The sequence below is a fragment of the Poecilia reticulata genome, linkage group LG10 (assembly GCF_000633615.1).
Source record: "Poecilia reticulata strain Guanapo linkage group LG10, Guppy_female_1.0+MT, whole genome shotgun sequence".
Lineage (NCBI taxonomy): Eukaryota > Metazoa > Chordata > Actinopteri > Cyprinodontiformes > Poeciliidae > Poecilia > Poecilia reticulata.
The window spans coordinates 30,623,799-30,634,152 of record NC_024340.1 but is presented as its reverse complement, the minus strand read 5'-3'; the positions used below and the strand labels follow the sequence as shown (position 1 = coordinate 30,634,152).

The following is a 10,354-nucleotide window of genomic DNA, read 5'->3' as shown; positions in this document are numbered from 1 at the left end:
TGAGAAAGTTGTCTTGTCTCCAGTCTGGAGGTCACTGACCTTTGTTCACCGTTTCACCCCAGACGGATAATAAAAATGTTAATGCTGGTAATCAGACACCAAAATGAGTCGCCGGTTTAGTCAGAGTTATGCATGAGTTTGAATCAGCAGGTAGAGGATATATGTTGGTAAGCGATAAGCTTTTTACTCCATAAATAAATACTTCGGAAGGTAGAAAAGTGAGATTTTGACCAAAATAAGTAAAAAGGAGGAACCTTTTTACAAACAGAACCAGTTGAAGAATAAAAGCTGTTCTTGCAGGATGTTGTGGAATCATTTAATCTGAAGTCCGTCCAGCTTTACTTCAGATCTTTACAGATTTGTATTACTCAGTTATTTATTTTCTTCAAATATCTTGACCTGGTTGTTGAAAATGTTCTTATTTAGTAACTCATTCATTCAGTTGGGTTGTATTTAATACTATGGACTAAATGAACAGGGGTTCCCAAACCTTCCAGCTTTAAAAAAAGCATTAAAACAAACTTGTGACATTGGCTACTTGATTAAACTATGAAGTAAGTTCATAATATCATCAGGGTATAAAACCAAAAAGCTCAAGTCAATATGTTGCTTTAAAACAGTAACTGAAAGATTTTAGATGTGTTTTCTCTAAATGCTCCTATAATACGTTTCTATGGGAATACCATGCAAGAAGGTCATATAATAGTTCTTACATTTAAAGCAAACATTTATTTACAAATGAAAATATAATGTGGCAACATTCATCAAATGATTCACATATTGTTCTATCAAACACACAAACAGTACTGTACTTCTGTTTAGTAAGGCAACGATCAGCTGGACCCTTACAGCAACTATGATGTATTGGAGAATAATATGGGTCTTCTCTGAGATCACCACTATATTCCAACCTTATGGTTTTGGCATTGAAGACAACATCACTATTCCCTGATAAATGCATAATCCCAGATGTCTGCATAATTTCAGTATGAAGTATAAGGCTCAGAAACAGGATAAAGGGGGTTGTTGTGATCCATTTCACACTTTTCTAAAAGGTTAAAGAGGAACAATTCTCAGTACATCACAATCATCCTTTATACACCATTAATAAAAAAAAGACATGTATCATTTCTTAGTCATTTTCTTCAGAACATTGAAAGGCAGATGTATGAGCGTGGAGTTAAATTCTTGGCAATGTATGTTGACATCAGCAGAGATACTCAGAGCGAGAGCTGTCGCTCTTGTAGGTCATCTGAGAGTCGATGCTTGACCGGGAGCACAACAACAGACGCTCAGATTCATTCGTCGGTCTTCTTGCCCAGAGTTCAGTTGGGTGCGAGTTCAGAGTTCTTTGTTTCATCGAGATTGTCTCAAATTTGACATAGCTTTCTTTTTCCAGCTCATTTGTGTCCAAAGACGTGCTGCTTCCCTTGCAATAAAGGGCAAGAATTTTGTAGATGAGCAGAGCAATTAGAGGCAAAACCAAAACGCAGGCGATGCTGCTTACGATAAAGAAAAGTATGTTCTGCCCGCCGTCCTCTGTGTAGAAGTCAATGCAAGGATCTTTTCCAGTGGTGCTACCTTTTGCTACAAGACAGACTGAGTACCTCATTCCAGGAGACAGTCCATCAAGAAGCACTTTTCCACTTCCAGCTTTGGTCTCCATCGTCCTCTTACTGTCATCCTCCCCATAGGGTGAATACACAACAGTAAGTGGGGCATCATTTAGCAATCCACCTGCAGTCCAGAGCAGCACTGCACTGTCAGCTGTCTGCTCTACAATCTCCAGGTCTTTGAGACCTCTTGAGCTGTCGGTTTTCTTGCTTTTCTCATCCGCTGCTAATTTTTTGCCTCCTTGCTGGGTTTTGACCTCTTTGAGCAAACCTTTCTGAGAACTGTTGCCAGAGATTGGTTTGGGTGGCTTTTGGGCAGCAGAAGGTGTTGTTAGTGATCCAGGAAGGGCCGTTGGTGCAGTGAGCGGTGATTTAGAAATGTCCGTCGGAGGAGTGATCGCTGTGCCTTGGCTGGTTGGTCCAGTTCCGACGCTGGGTCGTACCGGGGGAGCAGTAGTGCTCATGGCACCAGCCACCGTTAAAGAAATGGTGGCTTTCGCAGCACCAGCAACATTCTTTGCTTTGCAGCTGTAGTTCCCAGCATCTTTATGTTCGATTCCATGCAAGCTCATGATGGACCAGTTAATGCCTTCCCCAGGTGACTCCTGAACTGAATGGTGGAGCAAAAAGAAAGCAGTGATTAAAAGTTACTGAAGTCTTCCACCCACTTTTTACTAATCACAAATGTAATTTACATTTTCTCAAAAAAGGCATTATCTTTTACCTGTGTTGTTTACTGGAGAGCCGTCTGACTTGATCCAATAAAGAGCTGGAGTCGGAGATCCTGAGGCATCACATCGCAAGAGGACATTGCTGCCTAACGGCGAAGTTATCTTTGTAGCAGAGGTCATCACTGATGGTTTCACACAATTCTCAAGTTCAGCACGCTGAAAAAGGACACCGGCTAGATTATCCGGCGTGGCACAGGTCAAAAATAAATCCATCAAGATCACTGGGGTGTCAGCCATTTTGGAAATCTCAATCAGCTTGGAGATTTTACAGTCACAGAACCAAGGATTGTCCTGAAGGCCTGGGAATGAAAAGACATGAGAGATTTGAATTATTTACTATTATTTTATATAAAACTTGTTGTGGTATTACTTGTGGTAATGTTGTTGAAAATGCCCAATACTGAACATTTGACTCTAGTGGAAGCCAGTGAGGGACTCTCACATAATTAGCACTTTGAGAAGATGCATTGAGTATCAGCACTTTGCATTCAGCAACAAGATATTAAACATTGCAGTTTGGAAAACTATGTTTATATTAGTCTTAGTATTTAATTAAAGAACCTCCATAAGTACGACAGTAAACACCTGGTGTACACAAACCCGTGTTCCAGCGCACGCTAAGCCTTTCAACAGATTAATTTGACTTAAGAGTCGCAAAGCACCTGTAAGCTGCCGCTGGCCTTCCTGCAGTTTGTGGGAACACAGTTTCCATTGGCTTTACTGATAGAATAAACATCATCAGGTCACTTACAGTAAACACTTCCTAATCCCTGTCAAAAGTTCAAAATAAAGCTTTATACAGTAAATCATTTTAGACCGTGTAGGGTTCTATGCTAACATTATAACAAGCACAAATTTAAGTTTTGGACAATATTGTGATTGGCTCAAGTAATACTCTATGCCTTAATAAATTTAACTGTTTGTGTTTGTATTTTACAGTGAGTTATCAGTAAAATAATTTTAAAAATAGAAAAAAAATATTGATTTCAAATTACAATATTAAAACAAAAGTAATCTAAGATACCTTAAAATTAGAGATACATCTTGACCAGTCACTGGAATTGTATGGTTTTCAGTTTGAACTGTATTATTATTATTTTTTCATTATTCTGATGCTTGTCTGTTTTTTTCAGGTTGGAACAAAAAGCCACACTTAAAGAGGAGAACAGGAAGGTTGCAGCTGAGTTGAGGAAAAGGTTTTCATTCTGTTAAAAACAAACACTGTAGTTTCAGTCACAGCAACAATATGATCTGTATTAATTTGATCCTTTCACATATTAAAGCCTCGTTTTACAGCAGACACACAGAGTGACGACGTGTCTGCTCTTAATAAATGTATTTTAACTCCTCACAGCAGAGAAGATAGAACAAATATTTCAAATGCCTATTTTTAAGCTTCTCAAAGAAATCAGCTTAAATCAGTTTGGTTAGCATATTTATGTCGTGTATTGTCTTCTGCTGGTCTAAGCTAATATTTCAAAATATTACGTCCAGTATTTAAAGAACAAAATATTTGTAGCAACAATTTAGTTGGGCTCAAGAAAGACTTTGCTTTGCTACACCCAAAATACAGTTTTGGTTTTATGTTTGACTTAATCTATAAAAACCAAATCAGTTATCTAAAAGTTTAGCATTCACTGCTACAGAGATCCTCTTGATTGATCTGTTCAGGTAAAAGGTTTTCCACTTTATGTTATGCTTCCACATTGTTCTCTCGATATTCATTCAATTTTCTTTTATTCAATATGTTTTAGCAATACAATTAGATTTGTTGACCTGATTAAATTGTGCTTACATTAATCAATGACAGAGCAAACCAAATCAGCGACTACCATCAATTACTTAACGGCGAAGTATTATGTATTTTTTAGCACAGTCAAGAAAACGCTTAAAAAATAGTTTTGATATAAAAATATATCAAAAATAACTTAAAAGAATTACCATGTCTGACGCCTTAAAATTGGTCTCTGTCTCTTTAAGAGGCTGCTGCTCTTTCCAGCACTCCCCCCTTCAGCACATCATCACAACAATGCTTCTCATTGATGCCGTTTACAAACATTGTGAGGAGCGTTGCAGTTTCTATGTTAAGCTCAGCAGATGTGCGGTTCCACCAGATGATTGCTAATTGCTGCTGCTGCTAGTCTGCAGGAGCTGCAGCCAAATCACCACATTTCCTCACAGTTGAGCAGAATATAAAAAATTACTTTAAATCGTTGATAAGAGAAAGAAATGAAGGCTGCACAATATATTGCAGCTATAATATCATCACAATATCAGTGTGTGCAATATTAATATTATAAAGGACTGTTTGGAGTGTAATAATTGTTGGCGAATATATTCATGTTTGATAAACTTTTCATGTTTCATACTAATATTGACCAGTTAGAGTCTGAATGCAGCATTGATGGAATTAGCCAAAAGGTTAAAGGTCAGGTGAGAAAGAGAGGAAAAAAGTCAATCGGCCTGACAATATTTACCAATATTATCAGCATAATATGGTTTTCTGATATTCAAACTTCAGAGAATTCAGTCATATTCATTCCCTTCTTTCTGTTCATCTTCTTATTTTCTTTAATTGTCTAACCAAACGTCTGTAGTTCAACCGTAAACGATGCATGGCCACATTCTGCTCCTGTTCGTGTGGAAAACATGTTTGTGTTTGTTTTTGTGTGGCTGCATAAGAAGGACAACAGAATCAAAATGAATTCCCAAGCTGAACACTTTTTATGAATAATTTTAAACTGGATTCATGTTAAACGAAAATCACAGTCTCTGAATTTGGAACAGTTGTACTACTCACAGGTTTTATAATATATGTTTAATAATAACACTCAAAACCTTTTTTAGGTGATTATTCTGCAACAAATTAGGACAATAAGGTAAAGTACATTAAATGTCAGGTTTTGTACTGCTTAGGCTAAGCTAATTAGAGAGTGACCTGATGTTCACCACCCCTCCATCACAAATTCGTGAGGTAATGGACGACAACCCCAAAAGTGTCCTGACTTGGCGCTATTATCCTGTAAAACCAAGCTGGACTGAACTGCTTCCACTCACCTAGCACGACTTTTTGAGAGGCATTAGAAGAGATGGGCACACCGTTAAAGGGTGGCCAGATATCCATAAGGTCAGAGGGCAGGGTAGTTAGTTTGTTGCTGGACAGATCCAAGTAGGTGATGTTGACTAGATAGGGGATGGCTTCAGGAGCAACACTGGTGAGTCTGTTGTTGTGGAGATCCAGCGTCTTCAGCCTCGGCATCTCCTTGAGGGACTCCCAAGGGAAAATGGAAATCATATTCCCATCCAGCCTCAGCTCATGGAGCACTTTCAGGTTGTAAAAACTTCCCGTATCCACTGATGTGATGGAGTTGTAGGTAATCCAGAGGTATCGCAGCTCCACCAGATAGTAAAAAGCTTCGGTTGGGATTCGCCGCACTGCGGTTTTCTCTACACGGAGCTTGACGGTGTCCACAGGGACGTTGACGGGGATGTCAGACATGTCCGGGTCGTTACAGAGAACAGATCTGGAAGACAAATATTAATTGGTTTACCTGATTTAGAAGACATATCATATGAAGTAATGTTTTATTTGGTAAGTTACTATATAGGTGAATGACTAATTGTTGTATAAGGTGCTTTGGAGTCCTCTGACTTAAATGAAGAAGTTTAGCTTTTCACTGAGAAAAAATAAACCAATCTGAGCCTTTGGATGAATTCACTTCATCTTTTCATCCACAGAGGATGAAAAGATGTCTGACATCTACTTTATTAATCCCAAACAGAGAATAAATAACTCGCATCATTAACAGAAAGACATCATGTGACCTACAGTCTAAACCAGGCACTTACATTCACTTTATAAGAAGACAGTTATTAAATCAGACTAAACTTTACCTGCTTTAGGTCAGGAATGATTACAAGATTACTGTTTGCTTAAGGCTAGAATAATGACACATTGACATTTTTTTTAAAGAATTGTCAGTTCCTTTCTTCAAATTCTGAAGTTTACATACATTAAGGTTACTTTCACATTGAGTCCTCAGTGGCTACTGTCTAGTTTCTTCTCCAACAAATCTGAATAAGAGGCTGAATTCCCTCAACAGTTATCAGTGGTTTGGCTCTGAAGCGGTTTGGTAATAAGTGGTTAATTCATTCAGGTGTGTTGGAGAATAAATCAATCAATCACATTTTATTTGTATAGCACATTTCAGCAGCAAGACATTTCAAAGTGCTTTACATAATTAAAATAAAAACAGCATGTGACAGTGAATAAACAGAAAGACAGAGATTGTTTTTTTTTATTTTTTTAAAGAAAAAGAAAAAAGGTTAAAAAAGATAAAAACATTAAAACCTGCACCCCTGGTAGGACTTCAGTTAAACGTCTCACACCTCAGAGTTTTAGTTAAAACGCCATTTAACAAGGATTCTCACACCTCAGAGTTTTAGAGAAGAGACTGAACTTGGGCAGTCCAGCATTAAACACTATAGAAAAGTCCGGATGAAGAGTTCATGACCTTTTAAGCTTCTAATGGGTTAATTCCCAACATTTAAGTAAAATGAAGGCACACATGTGGTTATATTTTAAGGCAATACATAAAACACTGCTTTGTTGTGTGACATAATACAATCTGCTACTGTTCAGGTGTTTTTATGTCAAATGTGCAAACTAACCCAAGAACAGAGACTCAAGCTAGAGACCTTGTGAAGACGCTGAAGTTGGTAAGAGAGCACAGTTTATCCAAAGTGACATTAGTCCTGTAGCATGTGGGCTGAAAGGCCACTCCGCAGGGCCATTGCTTCAAAAATAACATAATAAGCCACATTGCAGTTCCTAAGTTCACTCTTCTTATCCTGATTTTGAAAACATATTCAGTGGTCTGATAAAACTAAAACTGAAGTGTTTCCTCATTGCGACCTTTGGGACATTTGGAGGTTGAAACCTGTGTGCCTGAGAACCAAATGATGCACCTGAGGTAAAAACATTCTGCAGACACACTGAAACCAGTGAAGATGTTAAATGTTAGGCATGAATGAGTCTTCCAATGATCCTAACCATACCGCCATTAGCTCCAAAGTGGCTTAGTGACAACAATCAAGTCTTTGGAGCAGTCAGAAAGTCCTGATCTCAATAGCATAAAAAATTGGTGGACAGAGCTGAAAAGGTGTGTGTGAGTGAGGCAGCTTACAAGCCAAACTCAGTCCTGTACAGAGGAATGGGCCAAACTTTGCAGCAAGCTACTGTGAGAAGCTGGTAGAGCGATAAAACCTTTGACCCAAGCAGTTCTGTTGAAAGGTAATTGTAGAAAAAGTTTAGGAATTACATGTCTGAATCTAAAGAAAGTAAAAAAAGAAAACGGCTCCCATAGTAGCACAGCAGAATGTGTAGGGCCCGTGATGCTAGCACAGGAGCTGTCGCTAATGCTAATTTCTCAGTTTCCTGCAGTTTTGGGGCTGTTTTACAGACTGAAGTGTTGCCTTCAGATGTTTCTTAGAAAGTCTAATCAGACTGAAAGCCGGGCTTCCTCACTTATAAAGGGATTAGCACAATGCCATGAACATAACAACATTAAGTTAATACAGGTCAGAAGGCTTAGGGGGAAATCCTCTGTAATGTGAATATTTCATATAAATTGTATTGTAAAGCTCTCTGGGTGCCTGTGTACTTGGGTTGCTTTTAAAACGCCAGTCTGGGTCCTGCACCAATGTTTTCTGAACACATCAGTAGGGATGTGTCTAAGAACTCTTCATTCAGTATTGCATTATGGACCCTGATTGCCCTAACAGAACTATTTTCTATAAAAATTAGATTTTCTGAATGTATTACAGTTTAGGGGTAAACAATTCTCCATTTAAAGAAAGGTGCATTTTTGTGTACACTCAGTAAAGCTCTCGTTACCTGGTTCCTGTTCCGTCCACCCGTCCATGAAAGACACAGGTACACTGCGAGGGACAAAAGGACAGAGCCATACTGAGACAGCATAGGAATACATGCAGACAGAGCAGTCGATGCATGGCGTCACCCTATGCTCCCAAAACGCTCACATCGAGGAGATATCAGGAAAAAAGACATCCGGATTCACTGGAAGCCAGAAGAATTCCCAGAAAACGTGAGAAAAAATAAAATAAAAAGAAGAACCCGTCAAAATCCGTAAGAGACAGCGGCACCCAGGCTGAGGATCTCGGCTCGGTACAGGTGACCTGCGAGATTGACCAGTGGGTTGGGGTGGAGGGGGGATTAGAGAAGGATTTGGTAGGTGTGACAGGGTCACGCAGGCTCAGCAGCAGCAGACGCTGCTTGTTTCAACATGCCGCCTGCTCTCCACAGTGGCTCGCCCCGTTCCATCTTGTTTTTTCAACATGTGGTTAATGAGGTTTTCTCTCACGTGAGCCAGCCACGCTTTTCTTAATCCACTTTAACAACCTCTTCATTTGTGCTTCTGTTTTTAGACCAGGTACTCACGTCCCTAACTTTTGTTTGAACCAAAGAATAAAGATTTGGTTCACTTTTTTTTTTCTTCTTAAAAAGCTATTTGAAGTTTCCAAGAATTTCTTCCATGCTGTTTTATTTATGTGGGATGGATATGAAAGAAGTGACAGGGGAGTTATTCTGTCTGTCACCAATGTGCAAAATGTAATCTGGGAAATGATTTATTACCCTGGCAGAGTGGATCAGTGGTTTTAGGTGAGAAGCCAAACTACACCTGAACATCAGCGATGGAATCAGATAGAGTGGTGCAAACCTTTCATCTGTCAGCACATTGTCACCTGATTCCTGCACCATTGTTGTGTTGTTTATACTAGATAAGGAATTTAAAAGCTGCAGGTATTGTTTTCTAATTTCTGCATCTGTTTGGTTCTGAAGATGCATTTTGGCTTCAGTACATGGCTCAAATTAAAGGTTGGATTCTGTAATTTGCTCAGTGTGAAATTAAGCTACACGTCCTTACCAAAGGCCCCAGTCGATATGGTTCGGAAAAACTGAGAGGAGGGAGACATCTAGTGGTGAAATGCAGTAAATCATAAAATCAAATTTAAACTGAAGTATTTTTTTTTACTTTCTCTGGTTGACCTTCACAATAAAATAAAAATATTTTAAAAAATCTGAACATAAATATTTTTTTCCCAGGTTCATCTAAACAATAAGATGAGAGAAAATAAAATAAGACCCTTAAATTATTTTTCCGACTTTCTCGTGTTGATGGAAATAAACAAATAAAAAATCTTAACCAATTTTTTTTTAAACTTTCTTATTGTTAATCTACATAATAAAATAAAATGGAATAAAATCTTACTATCAATATTCTCAGTTAGACCTAGACAATGAAATAAAATAAAGTAAAATCTTACCCCGAATATGTTTTTCAGCTTTTTCAGTTTGATCTGTACAATAAAATCTTAACCTATATTAGAGATGTGCCGATCAGGTTTTTTCCTGCCAATACCGATACCGATCACCGATACCGATCACATATTTATTTATTTATTTTTTATCATAAACACTACCTGTTACATTATGTGAAAAAAGGAACCATGAATTTACCTTAATTTAGACAAAAACTTGTTTTTAATAAGAAGAAAACTAGACAAAACAGGCATTCTGCAAATTGTACTGCTATTGGTAAAATAGATTAGGTGGAAAAATCTTTAACAGACTGAAAACATATGAAGGCTCTCAAGAGGCTAAATAATGCAAAGAGCCAAAATAAAACCTCTCAACATTGCCAAAAAATTCAAGTATAAAACTTAACATTCAAAGGCAAATACAGGATCCATTACAATAAACTGAATGAAAGAGTAACTGAATGAAAACTTCCTGATAGCATGGCGGCTAGCTGATTACTGCTAGTTCTGAGTGGCTGTTTCTGACTGAGCGGAGTAATTATGCAGAGCAGGGAGGAGATTGATTATTTATTTAGAGATTATCTGTCTCATGTTAGGAAAGCGAAAGTTTTAATACAGCTTTAAGCAGAGGTTCGGTGTGAGAGTCACTACCAGGTGGAGCAGAAGCGG

The 10,354-nt window shown here is 38.2% G+C and overlaps 1 protein-coding gene across 1 annotated transcript; it reads right to left on the bottom strand.

Annotated features, from left to right (window-relative positions):
* Window positions 1-709: 709 nt before the first annotated feature.
* lrit3a (info leucine-rich repeat, immunoglobulin-like and transmembrane domains 3a) lies at window positions 710-8,636 on the bottom strand. The gene is made up of 4 exons (XM_008421041.2): window positions 8,241-8,636; window positions 5,402-5,868; window positions 2,338-2,643; window positions 710-2,223 (listed from the first exon to the last, which is right to left on the bottom strand). Exons 1-4 carry the CDS (start codon window positions 8,354-8,356, stop codon window positions 1,208-1,210), a joined length of 1,905 nt encoding a protein of 634 aa, XP_008419263.1. The 5' UTR covers window positions 8,357-8,636; the 3' UTR covers window positions 710-1,207.
* Window positions 8,637-10,354: the final 1,718 nt, after the last annotated feature.